Source organism: Rutidosis leptorrhynchoides, chromosome 2 (assembly GCF_046630445.1).
Source record: "Rutidosis leptorrhynchoides isolate AG116_Rl617_1_P2 chromosome 2, CSIRO_AGI_Rlap_v1, whole genome shotgun sequence".
NCBI lineage: Eukaryota > Viridiplantae > Streptophyta > Magnoliopsida > Asterales > Asteraceae > Rutidosis > Rutidosis leptorrhynchoides.
The window spans coordinates 29,479,329-29,496,916 of NC_092334.1; the positions used below are offsets into that span (position 1 = coordinate 29,479,329).

Below are 17,588 nucleotides of genomic sequence, written 5' to 3' on the forward strand. Positions count from 1 at the left end.
AATCTGTTTCAACTAGGTAGCCGGAATCATGTCTTAGTGTTGATCCTTGTCAGGTGACTTCTGTTTGTATTTACCTTCATCATAACAATTTATCGAATCTTCTAGCATGTCTGAACTTTCAATGTCACTGTTATCATTGGGGCTCAAATCTCACATATCCACAGGAAATTAAGTGTGAGATTTGAACCAAGACAAATCAGCTCCAAACAAATAAAAAAAGAAAAATTAAAAAACTTCAAATACCTGTTCAAAGTCAAGTGGCCCAAAATTTGTGCATATTTCCAAGATATAAAATAGTATAAAGTTGATGATATTTGGCATTTTTGTACCTCAGTCCCATGAGCATGGGTTGGGGTATGCCTTCAGTCTTTCAGCCAATTATTGACTCAAACACCCTACCCGCAATCCCATATATGTATATATGCAGGTATCATGTAAACACACACACACACACACACACACACACACACACACACACACACAATTTTGGTATTGCATCCAAAATGAGGCTTTCAAATTCAACTATATGGTACTTCATCTTTGTAATGCTTGGGCTATATTTTCTTTCCCAAATCACTAATTGCTCTACAAGTGACCCACTCATATCACTTCATGCAAGAAGAAGCCTGAAGAAACTAGAAGATCCAAACATGAATGTCAACAAGGTAAGACTAGATATAAATCTAATAATCAAATGATAATATGAGTAGTTGCATTTTCTTATACACCGGCTAGAAACAAAAAGTTGGCTAAGGAGTTACCTAAATTAATCGACAAACCTTCTACATCATTTATTTGAAAATCAGATAAACGATATAAATTTTAAAGATAATAGGTTCAAATTTTGAACAAAGACTGCTAATTCAGAGTCAACTCAGTTCAACCCATCCAATTATCCATTTTTTCTAAAAAACGGCAAGCACTCTCCCAGTTAAAAATAGTCCACCACATGACTCGAACTCACAACCTCAAGTTGATAAGTTACTTCGATACATATATGAGTCCATTATGGTACACACTACGTACACCAATAATCAAGCAAATAGTGTACTGGCAAATAAATATTGATGTCTGTTAACAAATCTAAACTGTGAATGCAAATTGCAGGTAGATGGAAATGCATGGAGATCTACAAAGCAAGCAACTTCGATGCAAAAACCATATGATGCGATCAATAATGAAGATGCCAAGATTGTTTATACGATTGATTATCAAGGTGTGAAAACTCACCCGAGTCCAACTCCCACCAAGCATCCATGAAGTTGAGCTTGAGCCACGTGGTACCATATAATGGCACCGGTTGTGCACCCAGAATCTTAAATGCTTGTACCAAATGATAATTTTGTAATATGCAATATGACATATAGATTCCTTTATTGAACATGCATATCAGGCTTATTACTTATAAAGGGCCATTCGGGTTAAAAAGATAACATCAGAACTCAAGAAAGAGTGGTTGATTTAAATAAAAATAACAATAATTTTACATTGCATTGTTAAGTGCAATTTAAAGATAACATCCCGTTAATGTATTGTTTGCGAATGATTCTATACTTTTCTAGTAACAGATTATAATGATGTACTGCTTCATCAAACACAATTCCATTACAGAATTCAGATTTAGCCTCTATGAACGCAGCTTCAACTTTGTCCTTTTGGTGATCCACTACATTAAAGATATCTTCCAATTCGATTGAGGACATTTTTTGGTCAAGATGACAGACCCATCTCAACTTATCAAAAAAATCTTCGTTTTTTCTGACAGCAGCTTCTAAATTGGAAACAATGACATTAAAATTACTGTCGGAATAAATTTTACTAAGCAAACTGTCAAAAGTTGACTTTTGGTGAGTTTGTAACCAGTCTTCAGATTTAAATGAATCTGCACCGATTAAACAAGCTTTTCGAAACCTAGGATCACATTCACCAATCAACTTGATTGAAATATGCATCAAGTACACAGCCACATTATGAAGATTCTGAGATGAATATTCACATGGTATGTGATTGGTGAATTTATAGTTTTGGCCCCAAAGACTGAGTGCTAAATGAAGAAAGCCTTCCCACCTGCAAGTATATGAGATATATATGTTAGTGTGACAAAATGGATGGGTCAAATAATTGGTCAACACAAGTTTGGGTTGACACAAGGCCTTATTAGTTATGGGTTATATTGAACTGTGCGTTTTATAAATCTTTCATGAGTTAATTAAACATAGTCAACATGTTGATCAATGTAAACTGTAAACTGTACCAAATTTAAATATCTCAGTCTCCATCCATTTGATTTGTACTATTGCTGAAAGATTCCATTTTCATCAATGATTGGACAAAGTTTTCTAATACAACAAAATCATAAATTACTCTGAATAATTTTTAAATTGCTCTGGAAGCTTAAACTACCAGGTATATATTAGGAGGATTGAAGAAAATATTAGTGAATGTGAGATATCATTTCATAGATAAGATTGATGTCTGGTCCACAGCACATGTTAGTACCATGGACTATTGTGACAAATATTGACCAGTCCACATGCATATCTAATCTAATTCTTTATGAGAACATTATTAATATACACAAAAACTAACAACAGCAAAATACTAATATCATTAGTAAATGTAAACTAACATGTATCGGAAATCTAATTATTAATGTTATCACAGGTCTAATAGTTTATTGAAACGGAAAGAAAATAAAGGGATAGATCATACAAGGAAAAATGAACTTATCAGTCGTCTGTCGATGTAACTAATTATATACCTGATACAGACAACCTAACATTCAAACATAAATTGGGGTGGGACAACTTTCATGCATGTTAACAAGATAAGTCAATTTGACCACATATAAAACAGGCAAATATACATAAGGGAGCATTGATATCATATTACAATACTATATCGTCTATAAAATACATACTTGAAACACATGACAACAATCAGCTAACATATTCAAGATAACTGTCATGTTGACTGTGCAATATGAATCTCACACAATTTATCACCATAGGCCCAATAGGACAACCAATACGGTACACATGATTGTAAAAGGTTAAACAATTAATGTCATTATTCTCAATTATTTCTTGTTCTTATTCCTCCTATGTATCTTACCTACTTGACAGATTATTGCAATCTCTTGTGCATGAGCTATCACTCTATCATACAAAGAAAAATCAAATCATCCAAAGAAGGGTAAAAAGTTTCATTATATATTTTACTTCTCACACATCTTATATGGATATTTAGTATACGTGACAATCGAGACCCATACTCTCAAATTTGGGTCAACTGGGTCAAGCTTTTGGGTCGATTGGATCTTGGAAAAAAAAACCTGGCAATGTAAACCCTAAACCTTGAAAAAAAGATCCAGTGGATTTCCCTCCAACCTATTGGGTCCTATACAAAATATAAGAACACAAGTCTAATGGGTATCAATTCCTAAAACTTAATAAATAAAGATAGGTCTAATGGGTCTTGTGAGTGGGTCAAACGGGTAGAGCATAAAAATCATAATAAGTTTCATCTGTTATACATCTTATGAAAGCATTCATGGTATCATTTATTATGTATATTAAATTAATTAATATTTTCTTAAACATAATAATAAATATATATCATAAATAATAGTAGTAATAACTAACCCAACCCATTTGACCCATGACCCATTGCAACCCGACTCAACTTGACCCATTCAGACCCACTTAAAAATCCGACCCGTTTCACCCATGACCCATTTCAACCCAATATTGTTTTGACCTGTTACTCAAACCGACCCAACCTGACCCATTCCAGGTATGATATTTAGTTACAGTAGTCATTTAGGAACATGTAAGACTTGCAGGCTAGCAGCTCATAAATTTATACTATCTCTGTACACATTCTAATCCATTTAATTAAAAAAAAAAAAAAAACACTTGTGTTTTGAAAATAGTACTTACTCAAATGGAGGCTCGATCTCAATAGCAAGAGTAAGATGCAACGAAAATTCTTCATTTCCAATTTTTTCACTATCATCATCGATAACGGTGCATGCTTCATGAGGGAAACCTCGAGGAATATACAAGACGTCACCTTCTCTCAGTAAAACCTCTTTGAATCCATCCAATTTATTTTCACCTTCTAAATAAACCAGGTCATCAACATTTTCATATAATCGGGGTAAATGTGGGCCCAGATTAGGAAATATCTTCCATTTTTTAACTCCTCTGATTTGACAGACAAGAACACAATGGTCATCGCGATGACGAGCTAAGCCCTGGGAGTTTGGTGGTGTTAAATACATATTTACCCCTGTTGATGGTTGACCAAATAAAAAAGTCAACCCTTCTGAAATATCAGCAATATCTTTAAAACGAAACTCCATGCCACGCATAGCAAACGTGTAACCGTCATTATATGCTTCTCGAGATCTTAAAATATCATGTGCATTTAGAACGGGCCCCTGGAAAAAATGATTCTCGCCTTTCGATTCCAATGTTTTAACTACCCGAATGTCCTGTTGATACATTAAAGGGCAGCCTATATTTTCTCTTGACTCGTTAAGGAAGTTACTTATATCAAGCTCATCTGAACTAATCGGTAAAGCAGAAGTAAGATTGTGAAACATAAAATCAAGAAACGAGAAAATGGTCTTGTTGGACCTAAGAAACCGTGAAAAGGGACTAAAGATGTTATCCTGAAACGAAAAATTTGACGGCTTTTGTATTAGCAACGGCGATTGCTCCCAGTGGTTCACAATAAATGATTCGAAACTGTTTTGACCAAAGTCAAAGATGCTTTTTTTAACCTCGTGGGACGTGAATGATGTAGTAATTGTTCCTTCTACTGAAAGTCTGAATAAGCATTCAGCTAGATTATTCGTTCTAATATTGCTCGTATAGAAACCCTCTGATCCCCGAATATCATTCATATAAATCTGTCCACGTACTTTTGCCCACAGTGTTGATAAATATGTTGCTAACTTTTTTAAAAGTTCTTTTGGGACCTTCCCGAGTTGATCAAATGTGCTATTGTTGACAAGGGTAATTAAAAGATGAAGAATCAATATAGGATATTCATCTTCCCTAAATCCTATTCTGAAGATATTATTAATACAACCTTCCTCTGTAATTATAGATATTGAAGGGGTTGAAGATTTAGGGACCTGAAGGAAACAGGAACTACAGAATGTTAAGTCAGAATATACCTATAATCCACCACATAATCAATATAAGCATGTTACCAGCAAACAAATCAAACATACAAAATTCAATTAGCAGATCATTATGAAAAGTAGGTGATGCTTACATAAGATTCTCAATAGCATGAAATTCCAGTAATTTAGAGCGCCCGATGGATGTAGTAAACAGGTCAAGTATAGCATTGCAAGCTGCCATTGATACGCTCCTCCTAGAGCTCGACTCCGCAGTAATTAACCCCTTCACGATCTCATCATCAGAAGCAATTCGTTCATTCATTTCAATCGAATACAAGGAAGCCGCACCCACTATCTCCAAACCGCTACATGCAATCTCCAAGCATCTGTAACAAGATAAACCAAACCACCACAAAAAAGCTTCTGTGAAATTTTTTATCAAACAGTTGCTGTGCATATTAATTGTACAATCCCGACCTATATAAAGGTAACAATTAAGCAAAAAATTTACATTTTCAACTAAAGTTAGATATAATAAGCTTCTAAAAGTGAAACATTTAATCATATAACTGGTATGCGTTATTATCATACCACTCTAACCTATATAAAAGATAAGTTTTTATGAATCTGCAGTTTCAAAAACTAAATTTAAAACAGTGCACATTACATCAAACAGTTGACGTCGGCATAACTACCAGTCTAATACACACAAAAGATACAATATAAACATGAATATTTAGGAAAAGACTAACAAATTGTACAAGGTAAGCATTTGATCAAACAGTTAATGTGCAATTGTAAACAAATTATTCTAACCTGTAAAGATACATGCTAATTATACTTTATACAAATACTTACAGCACATACATGAATATTGATCTTACTTGCAATTGATTATAACGGGGAGCAATGAGATTATAGGAATGTGTAATGTTTGTTGAGACTGCAAAATTGAATTGGAGGATTTAGAGAGTAAACAAGTAAGAAGATGGTTGAGAGTTTTTTGAATAACTAGGTTTCGTTCTGATGCTGGTTTGTTTGAACAAAGAGCGGCGAGTAATGTGCCGAATACGATTTGGGGATTCGAGTGTTGTAGAGCGGTAGAACGACACGATGACGTGGAGGTGGATGAAGATGACGTGGAGGTTATGGAGGAGGTACGACGCCGGCGCTTTGCCATACTTAGTTGCCGATGATTGGGAGAGGAGTACAACGGTACAACCTATAAACTAATCATTTCATATCAAACCGAATTTGAGAATATAACACTTTAGACCACTTGTAATACTTAATACTGACTTTGATGTTTGAAGTGGGTGCTTTTTTGAGAATCCGTTTGGCAATTGGGACCCTTGAATTAAGATTAGAACCGAGGGATGAAAGTAACAAGCTCAAGACGCGTACATAAAATATTGAATTATGCGTCGTCCGCTCGCGGTCAAGATATAATGCGCTGCTCAGGAGGACTTCGATTCAAAAGTTTGGAGTCATACCCTCCACAATACATGAGTTAGTCAAGTTTCCAACAGTGCTAGGTATAACAACGCTTGAATGAACGCCATTGGACGCTCTCTGTGCGTCGGTCATGACTGAGAGTGAAGGAGCGTCTGAAGAAAGAGGCACGAAGGATAGTCTTATCATTGTCAATCCCTCTTATCCAGACCAAAGAATAGGGGGAGTTTAACGCAAGAGATTAAAGAAAAATTGCGAAACATTTTGGTGTCGGATTCAGATGTGTTTTGTTGGCGCGATGCTGACATGATGGAAGTTCCGCGCGAGATTGAACGACATCACCTTAACGCAAGTACTAACCTGACACCGGTTAAACGGAAGGAGGGGCAATGGCACTCGAGAGAAGTGAGTGGCTGTGCGGAGAGGTAAACAACTGGTCAAAGCTAACATCTTGCGTAAAGGCAGTTATCAGACGTGGGCGGCGAACCCGGTCCTGGTACCAAAGATAGACTAGTCGTGGCGCTTATGTGTTGACTTCAAGGACATTAACAAAGCATGTCCCAAAGACAACTATCCTCTGCCTGAGAAAGACTGGAAGGTTGAGTCACTTGCTGGTTTCAAGTATAAATGCTTCTTGGACGCTTACAAAGGTTATCACCAGATTCAAATGGCGCAAGAAGATGAGGAAAAAAATTGCAATTTACACAGACCAGGGTATCACCTGTTATAAAAAAATGTCTTTCGGGTAAAAAAACGCAGGAGCTACATATCAGTGTACTATTGACACTGCATATGCAAGACAGATCGGTCGCAAGTTGGAAGCATATGTTGACGACCTTGCCATAAAAAGCAACAATGAAGAGCAGTTGTTAACAGACATACAAGAAACATTTGACACGTTAAGGAGCATCAACATGAAGCTCAAACCTGCTAAGTGTAGCTTTGGTAAAGAAGAAGGGAATTTTTTAGGGCATATTGTGACTCCACGGGAAATTAAAGCAAACCTAAGGAATATAGAAGCTGCCGAAAAGATGCCCTCTCCAAGGACGAAAAAGCAAGTTCAAAGCCTTAACGAAAAACTTGCAACCCTAATGCGATTTTTATCCAAAGTTGCTGAACGCGCTCTTCCGTTCTTTCAAACCTTGAAAGATTGCGCAAAGAAGTCCGACTTTAAGTGGACTGATGATTTTTCGATGAAGATGATGGAAGGAATATCATGTTTTATTATATTCTTTTAAGAGAAATAGTGAGATGATGACGATATATGTCTGATTTTTGTTGTTTTATGTTGAATATGGATAAGGTAAAAAAGAGGGATAAATCGAAAATGACCATTTTACCTTCATATGCTTGGCACATGTCATGACTTAACGGTTAAACAGACGTCGGATATTTGGATTATCCGTGCAAAATGTGCATACTTCCGGACTATCCATGTTGCCAAAATCAAATTTGGACTATCCGTGTATTTTTTAGCAAACCACGAGTACCATAATTCTGTCTGTATTATATTAATGTATTGGAAGAAGTATTTCACATGTAGATTGAAGCGACCCGTCCTAATCCATAAGGACGAATACAATACATTTGGTTACATCGCGAGGTACTTGACCTCTATATGATACATTTTACAAACATTGCATTCGTTTTTAAAAAGACAAACTTTCATTACATCGAAAGTTGACGGCATGCATACCATTTCATAATATATCAAACTATAATTGACTTAATAATAATCTTGATGAACTCAACGACTCGTATGCAACGTCTTTTGAAATATGTCATGAAGGACTCCAAGTAATATCTCTAAAATGAGCAAATGCACAGCGGAAGATTTCTTTCATACCTGAGAATAAACATGCTTTAAAGTGTCAACCAAAAGGTTGGTGAGTTCATTAGTTTATCATAATCGATCATTTTCATCATTCTAATAGACCACAAGATTTTCATTTTCATTTCTCATAAATATACGTCTCATGCATAGAGACAAAAATCATTCATATGGATTGAACACCTAGTAACCGACATTAACAAGATGCATATAAGAATATCCCCTATCATTCCGGGACATCCATCGGACATAATAAAACAACATCGAAGTACTAAAGCATCCGCTACAACGGATGGGGTTTGTTGGGCCCAATAGATCTATCTTTAGGATTCGCGTCAATTAGTATACTGGTTTACTAATTCTTAGGTTACCAAGCAAAAAGGGGCATATTCGGCTTCGATCATTCAACCATATAATGTAGTTTCGATTACTTGTGTCTATTTCGTAAAACAGTTATAAAAACAGCGCATGTATTCTCAGTCCCAAAAATATATATTGCAAAAGCATTTAAAAAGGGAGTAATGAAACTCACGATAATGTATTTTGTAGTAAAAATACATATGATGATATTGAACAATGCAGGGTTGGCCTTGGATTCACGAACCTATATCATTTGTATATCTATTAAAACATAATTGTAATCGAATAAACTTTTATATATTTAGTTATGTATTAGGATTGGTATTTATATATATAATCTATTAATACTTATAATATCATATAATGTTTATTTGATATATAATTTAATAAATGTTATATCAATATAAATGATATTATATTAGTTAAAAAGTAATATTATGTAATATCGGTATACTTATATATTCTTATATAAATTTCTCCTGTTTGCAAAATATTTATGATACTGATACCAGAATAAGGATATTAATAGTTATAATACTATTAATAGTAATATTGATAGTGATAATAATAAGTTCAATAAAGATGATAATTTTTATATAATAATGGTAAGATAAAATGTTAGTTTTTATAAAAACGATATTTTTAATAATAGTAATAATGATAAAATAATAACAATAATGCCTGTGCTAATAATAATCAGTTTTATCATGAGGTTTGGGTTAAATTTTCTAATTTCTTGACTACGGTTCTCATAACTTAATTTCATAACCATTTTCATATTTTTACCATATCAACTTTTATTAAAAATTTTATACTATAAATGTTATTAGTATGTTCCAAATCATGTTAATAATAGTACTAACAATAATAATAATACTATTAGTAATAATATTAGTAATGATATTACTAATAATTCTTAAAAGATAATACTAGTAACACAAATGAAAATGATAATTTTTGATAATAATAATACGAATAATGTTATTAGTACTGATAGTAATATTATTAACTATGATATAATAATAATGATTTTAATACTAACTCTTATGTTCATACCCAAATTTAACAGTATAACTAATACTTAATATTGATACTAGTCTTAATAATAATAATAATAATAATAATAATAATAATAATAATAATAATAATAATAATAATAACAGTTTTTACTTATTTTAGTGATAATAATATTCATAATATTAAGTTAGTATTAACAATTATTAACATATCCGTAATCTTAATCGTAATAATTTATAATACAAATGTGATACAATAATAATAATACAAATAATAATAATAATAATAATAATAATAATAATAATAGTGTTAATACTAATAATATTAATAAATGATATTAATTAGTAATATGATAATACTAGTAAGTAATAATAATAACATAACAATAATAATAATAACAATAATAATAATAATAATAATAGATATAATATTAATAATAATAATAATAATAATAATAATAATAATAATAATAATAATAATAATAATAATAATAATAATAATAATAATAATAATAATAATAATAATAATAATGAAAATATCAAATAATACCTTAGGAGCATTAAAAAGGTATAAAGTGTCCGGGATGGGACTCGAACCCGCGACCTCTTGTATACCTCAACACCCATCAACCATCCAGTCCAAACAGTTTTTCTGATTTATATTATCCTGTAATTATAATTAACCCGTATCCTACTGTTTCTCACTCCTTCTTCTTCATCAATTCAAGATCGACCTAAGATTAAACCTAACTATCCATTAATTGGGTGTTTAATTTAGGACACTTTACTGAAGCAGAAACGTTCCATTAAATTCACATCCGTATTAACAGAAAAAAAAAATTATATGTATAATAGCTGTAACAGCAAGAATACACGAAGAACAATCCTTGAATTTGATTTTTAAAAATAGGTCGTTTTAGATAAAGCTTATATCACGAAATATGTTCCAAATCACACCTAGAAACTCTCTCAAACACCAATTTCGACAGAAACGATCTTTAAAACTTTAATTTGGTCGAAGAACAACGGTTGACTTTTTAGTTTCGAAGGTTTGACTTCAAAATTCGGATTTGATAGTAAGAATTGGGGTTTGAAACTTTACGGGTAGTTTGAAAAGACAATTCCTAACAACTCTGCAATATTACATTTTGAAATTTTTTTTGAATTCTAGGTTTTGGATAATTGGTTCATGGACAGAGTTGTTCGAGCTTTCTTTTTCTGTTTTTGGTTTAAAATTGCAGTGGAAAAATGAATGAATTGATGGTGGTACATAAAATCAATCAGGTTTGTTGTGTTGTGATCAATTGGGGTCGACCAAGTTTCACGAGCTGTATAGATATGAAGAAAAAATTTAACCGAGACAAAGATACATACAGTTATCTGATTTGATCTGTTTATTTATTTTTATTATTTATTATATATGATATAATATATTAATAATAATATTAATTATAATTAATAATAATAATAATAATAATAATAATAATAATAATAATAATAGAAATAATAATAATGATAATAATATCAATAATTCTAATAAATATATTAATAATAATAATAAATAATAATGATACTGATAATCATAAAATTGATAATTTTAATAAGTTTAATAATAATAATCATAATAAAAATGATAACAATAGTAATAATAATAATAATAATAATAATAATAATAATAATAATAATAATAATAATAATAATAATAATATCACTATTATTATTGATAATAATAGTATTAATAGTAATACTTATACAGATCGAAGTTCATATTATAATTTTAATATTACTAGTAATATTGATATTAATATTAGTATTAATATTTATGAAATAGTAATAATATTAATGTTAATATAGTATCTATATTTTTAAATTTTCAGATTACCTTTAATATACCAATATTATAATTTATTATTTATGTAATGTTTAATAATTATATAATATATATAATTGAATATTTATACATTACAATATATATATCTATATATATACATATAATCATGTATAGAAATCATATATGTTTATATATAGATTCTTTTTTTTTATATAACCTTATTATATTATTTTGTATCTTATTTTACATATCTAATTCCAATGTTTAAATTATATTTTATAATTTCAAATTACTACATATATTTACATTTATATATATACATATTTATTTACAAATAATTATTCGTGAATCGTCGATAACAGTCGAAGGTCAAATGGATATATGATACAGTTTAAAAATTTTAAGACTCAACATTACAGACTTTGCTTATCGTATCGAAATCATTTAAAGATTTAAGTTTAAATTTGGTCGGAAATTTCCAGGTCGTCACAGTACCTACCCGTTAAAGAAATTTCGTCCCGAAATTTGAGTGAGGTGGTCATGGCTAACAATAAAAATGTTTTCATGACGAAATGAAATGATAAATAGAGTTTTTATCATTACCTAGTAATATAGATTAAACGATTCGGTTACTTGAAGCGTATGAGTGAAGCTATCGCAAAAGATTGAAATGAATAAATAAAGTTTCGTCTTAACTTTTGACGTAGTCATGGTTGAATTCCGGAATTCAAGGGATTTAAAGAAAATCTTCGGAAATCTAAAAGATTTGATTCTCCGGCGAGTAAGGAAATTAAGATCTCTATAATTAAATACGGTGATCTGCCTCGATTACTCTGTCTGATATTTCCATTATAAATTAAACTTTTTTCGTTCTATTATTTTCATCACTCCTATACTTTTCTTTCCTCGATTTTAAGTACAGCAAGTAATGATCCAAGATTCATAGATAAGAGCTTTGGATTAAACATAACTAATGTTCTAAGAGAGATTGTAATAGCACGATCTTGATTGGTTAAATTACCAGAATTCAAGAGAAAAGATAGAATTATCAGGAAGATATATTCTTGATATGTTTAGAGATTAGGTAGAATGTAAGAGTCGTGTAACATGGCACACGATGACGTTATGGTCTGTGAATCATCACGTTCCATTAGAAACTCAGCATGACTTATTGTAATATAATCACGTTGATCAAGTGTCATTATATTATACTAACTCATGCATCAATTTCCAACACTACTTCAAAATCATTCATAATTCAAAGTCTAAGTTTTCAGAGATTTAGAACTAAAACAGTTTTCTTTTATGATATAACGCAGATAGCGCGGAGAGATATTTAATAACGGAAAAGAATATTTATGAAGATATCTTCAAAAATATTGAGGATATTTATAATAAAAGATACCATGATATTTAATAATTCTAGAACCAAAGTGTGATAAAGAAATTCATTCACAATAATTTGGAATGATTAAGGAGCAAGGTAATCGCCAAAGATTTCATCAGAAACATAATCATCAAGATTCTTTATGTACAAGTTTAGTCCTTGTGATTTGTTCAGAGACTCCTTCATGGTTTGCTCAATTCTTTATTATCAAGCTTTTGACTATTAAGGCAGTCTCCAGTTTTCATTGCTTCATAAGCTTTTTTCAAAACTCAGAAAACTGATTCATAGGCTAAAGCGCTTTTCAGAAATTCAGAATTGAAGTTCGTAAATCCAGGAGATAGAAGTTATATATATATATATATATATATATATATATATATATATATATATATATATATATATATATATATATATATATATATATATAATTGTTGTCGTAGGATCGCTGAGAAATTCTAGATTATCAATTGATGCCTCCCGGTATTTGGTATGGTAATTATCATTACAAGATGCCGATGAGTTCATGATAAGACTTCAATAGATAAATATAGTGATTTGTCGGAGAGATTTAAGTCAAGGAGCAATGAAGTTGCTGGTAAGTTTACTGCTAATGTGGTGGAATATAAATGGTTCTCCGGTAACGATGATGAAGGGGTAATCTTTATAATAAGGTTTATTCGAATGAAAAATTGAAGCTGATTTGTTGGAGCTGTGACAAAATTGGCTATTTTGAAATGGAATTGTATTGTTATTTTCAGTAATAGCAATGCCAAAGGAGCTAGAACAAATACGTGTTAAATGTTTACTCAAGTTCTGAGTGTTTTCAGGTGCATAACTATATGCATCAATCTTTTTTTCCGTAGATGAAATGCGGGCTGTTCATCCTCTCGATTGAGGTGTTTTCAAGAATCATGAAAGGTTTGAACGCGGATTGTAATCGTCAAGATACAAATGAGGTTTAAGACGAAATCAAACGGCAAACTTGAAGAATTGTTTAGTTTCATATGTTATAATCAGTATTTTAATTCATTTTAATTGTCCAATGTTGGTAGTCCTCAGTTGATAGTCCACAGTTAACAGTTCAATAATTCATATATAGTTTAATATATTATATTCGAATTAATTAATACGTGTCGTGACCCGTGTACATGTCTCAGACTCGATCACAACTCAAAGTATATATATTATTATAGAATCAATCTCAACCCTGTATAGCTAACTCGATCATTACTGCATATAGAGTGTCTATGGTTATTCCAAATAATATATATAGATGCGTCGATATGATATGTCAAAACCTTGTATACGTGTCCCGATATTTAAAGTGCGTAAAATAAATAACAGAAATTAAATGACAATAAATAAAATTGCGAGAATTAAATTGTGATAAAATAAATTGCGATAAATAACATGTAATCAGTTAGCTAGTAACAGTTAGCTGGAAACAGTTAGCGTAGATTCTTAACAGAATTTCTCATAGTTAATTTGTTGTTTCTAACAAATTTTATTTTTTGTCCAATGTTTTTTCTTCATTATGCCACTTGTTGGATTCTGATAAGTCAAAATTCAAATATGAAATTGAATAAAAATGGTTATTCTGTGGTGAACGGATTCGTATATGTGTGGATGTAAGTAGGATAGTAAATAACTGTCGAATCAGATTGGAAGAATGTATAGTGTAACTTATTAATGTGAAATTTAAATATTTCTCGGGTATTACCTACCCGTTAAAATATTTTCACCATTAACAGTTTGTACAAAAGAATTTTTAATTGCAATCTTTATGAAAATATATATACATATATATTTTCTTCAGATGTAATCATGGATTTAATGAGTCAATAGGATATTGACCTCATTTGATTTTTCGTTTGAACTAGAATATATAATCTCTAAAACATTAGAGATTACATAATCACCATGTAGAATGAAGATAAAATAGATAGAACGATACGTAGAATGATGATTATGCTCGAGATACAGAATGAGATATTGAGGCATGTGATGTTGAAACTTGGGTTGTTGGTGGTACTGTTGGTGAAGCTGGTAGGTTTTGCACCACGTTTTCCAAATTAATTACTCGAGCGCGAAATTCGTTGACTTCTTCTATTATTTCGGGATGATTGTCGGTTGGAACGAGCGGATGAATAAGGTTTAGAATTTTAGATATAATATAATCGTGGTGAGATATTCGGGAAATGAGAGTGAAACTGGTGTTTCGGATTGGTTCGCCGGTGAATGCTTCAGGTTCTTCGCCCAGAGGACAATATGATGAATGAAAGGGATCGCTTCTTCTTGTCTCCAATGATTAAGTAGACTACGAACCCATCAGATGAACTGGGGATGGCTGATTGGTTGATTCATTCTAATGACACTGCTTCCGGAGTTTAGGTGAACACCCATGTCGGAATAGCTGTCGGAATAACTATCGGAATAGCTATCGAAATCTGAGGGACTCGAACTGGTTGAGGGATTCATCTCGTACGATCAGATGAAGGATTTTTGATAAGAAATAGATTATAGGATGTAGATTAGTACCCTGCAATACATAATTTACATATGCATATATAATACTAAAATCCCATAAGTTACGGAGGAATCTGCGGAAGCTGTCAGGCAAAGGTAACAATAACAGATACGCTAAGATATGAATTTATCTATACACTGTCTATGCAATAGAGGCAAGTAAGACGAGTCTAGACTTTAAGGATGATAAGCAAATAATTTTCGACACTAAATGATAAGCAAAACTTTTGACATGCAGACACGGTCGAAGTCCAGACCCACTAATGCATCTAAACAACTATGAGGGGTGTTCATCGGTTCGGTTTTCGGTTTGTTCGGTGTATTCGGTTTTGAATTTTTTTTGAGCAAAACCGAAAACCAAACCGAACACCGAATTCAAAGTTGAAACCGAACCAAACCGAAAACCGAATTCGAATTCGGATTCGGTTCGGTTTTCGGTTAAAACTGAAAATCCTAAAAAATTGTGAAATTTAACAAAATGTTACAATTAGCATACAAAGATGATTATATCATTCAAGATACATAAATTCAGAGTTGATAAGTGGAAATTTTAGTGTAACCAAAACAATTCACCTAAATAACAATGTTTCCACTACATACGATAGCTAATAAATTTAGTAGTCTTTATAACAATGAATCTTCAAGTCATAAACTATCATCTTCAAAGTTCAAAATACTTCCAACTTCTTCTTCAAGTCATCACCTATTCTTTGGCAACTTCTACAAAATGATACATAAATACACATAGTTAAAGTATATTGAAAATAGTTAATAAATAATAATAAACCAACAGAATGACACATTACAATACATAGACATTTGGATGACTAAATTCTACTAGATATACCACATGAATAAACAAGTGCTAATATACAGAATGTTAATATATTGAACAAGCACACTTAAAGAGAAGAAACTTGACAGCAACCTACCAAGTATACTGTAGTGACCCGAACTTTTCCATGTTTATATATATATTAAATGAAATTGTTATTTACATGATTAAGTGTTTCCAACATGTTAAGCAATCAAACTTGTTAAGACTTGATTAATTGAGATAGGTTTCATATAGACAATTGACCACCCAAGTTGACCGGTGATTCACGAACGTTAAAACTTGTAAAAACTATACGATGACATATATATGGTTATATATATAGTTAACATGATTTTATTATAAGTATATATCTCATTAGGTATTTTAACAATGAGTTATATACATAAAAATGAGACTATTAATTTTAGAAACTCGAAAACGATATATATAACGATTATCGTTATAACAACGTCTTACTAGGTACATATGAATCATATTAAGATATTGATACACTTGGTTAATTATGTTAAATGATAAGTAAATATATTATTAAGTGTATTAACAATGAAATACATAAGTAAAAATAAGACTACTAACTTAATGATTTCGAAACGAGACATATATGTAATGATTATCGTTGTAACGACATTTAACTGTATATATATCATACTAAGATATATTATATATCATAATATCATGATAATATAACAATTTAACATCTCATTTGTTATAATAAACAATGGGTTAACAACATTCAACAAGATCGTTAACCTAAAGGTTTCAAAACAACATTTACATGTAACGACTAACGATGACTTAACGACTCAGTTAAAATGTATATACATGTAGTGTTTTAATATGTATTCATACAATTTTGAAAGACTTCAAGACACTTATCAAAATACTTCTACATAACAAAAATGCTTACAATTACATCCTCGTTCAGTTTCATCAACAATTCTACTCGTATGCACCCGTATTCATACTCGTACAATACACAGCTTTTAGATGTATGTACTATTGGTATATACACTCCAATGATCAGCTCTTATCAGCCCATGTAAGTCACCTAACACACGTGGGAACCATCATTTGGCAACTAGCATGAAATATCTCATAAAATTACAAAAATATGAGTAATCATTCATGACTTATTTACATGAAAACAAAATTACATATCCTTTATATCTAATCCATACACCAACGACCAAAAACACCTACAAACACTTTC

General features: G+C 31.3%; 3 protein-coding genes across 3 annotated transcripts; 1 reads left to right on the forward strand and 2 right to left on the reverse strand.

Annotated features, from left to right (window-relative positions):
- Positions 1 to 462: 462 nt before the first annotated feature.
- LOC139890668 (uncharacterized) lies at positions 463 to 1,533 on the forward strand. Its single transcript, XM_071873572.1, has 2 exons — positions 463 to 665; positions 1,108 to 1,533. The coding sequence occupies exons 1-2, from the start codon at positions 504 to 506 to the stop codon at positions 1,258 to 1,260; spliced, it is 315 nt and encodes a 104-aa protein (XP_071729673.1). The 5' UTR covers positions 463 to 503; the 3' UTR covers positions 1,261 to 1,533.
- Positions 1,461 to 5,016, reverse strand: LOC139890666 (uncharacterized). Its single transcript, XM_071873569.1, has 2 exons — positions 3,942 to 5,016; positions 1,461 to 2,067 (listed from the first exon to the last, which is right to left on the reverse strand). The coding sequence occupies exons 1-2, from the start codon at positions 4,910 to 4,912 to the stop codon at positions 1,497 to 1,499; spliced, it is 1,542 nt and encodes a 513-aa protein (XP_071729670.1). The 5' UTR covers positions 4,913 to 5,016; the 3' UTR covers positions 1,461 to 1,496.
- Positions 5,009 to 6,397, reverse strand: LOC139890667 (uncharacterized). Its single transcript, XM_071873571.1, has 3 exons — positions 6,022 to 6,397; positions 5,290 to 5,523; positions 5,009 to 5,146 (listed from the first exon to the last, which is right to left on the reverse strand). Exons 1-3 carry the CDS (start codon positions 6,315 to 6,317, stop codon positions 5,113 to 5,115), a joined length of 564 nt encoding a protein of 187 aa, XP_071729672.1. The 5' UTR covers positions 6,318 to 6,397; the 3' UTR covers positions 5,009 to 5,112.
- Positions 6,398 to 17,588: the final 11,191 nt, after the last annotated feature.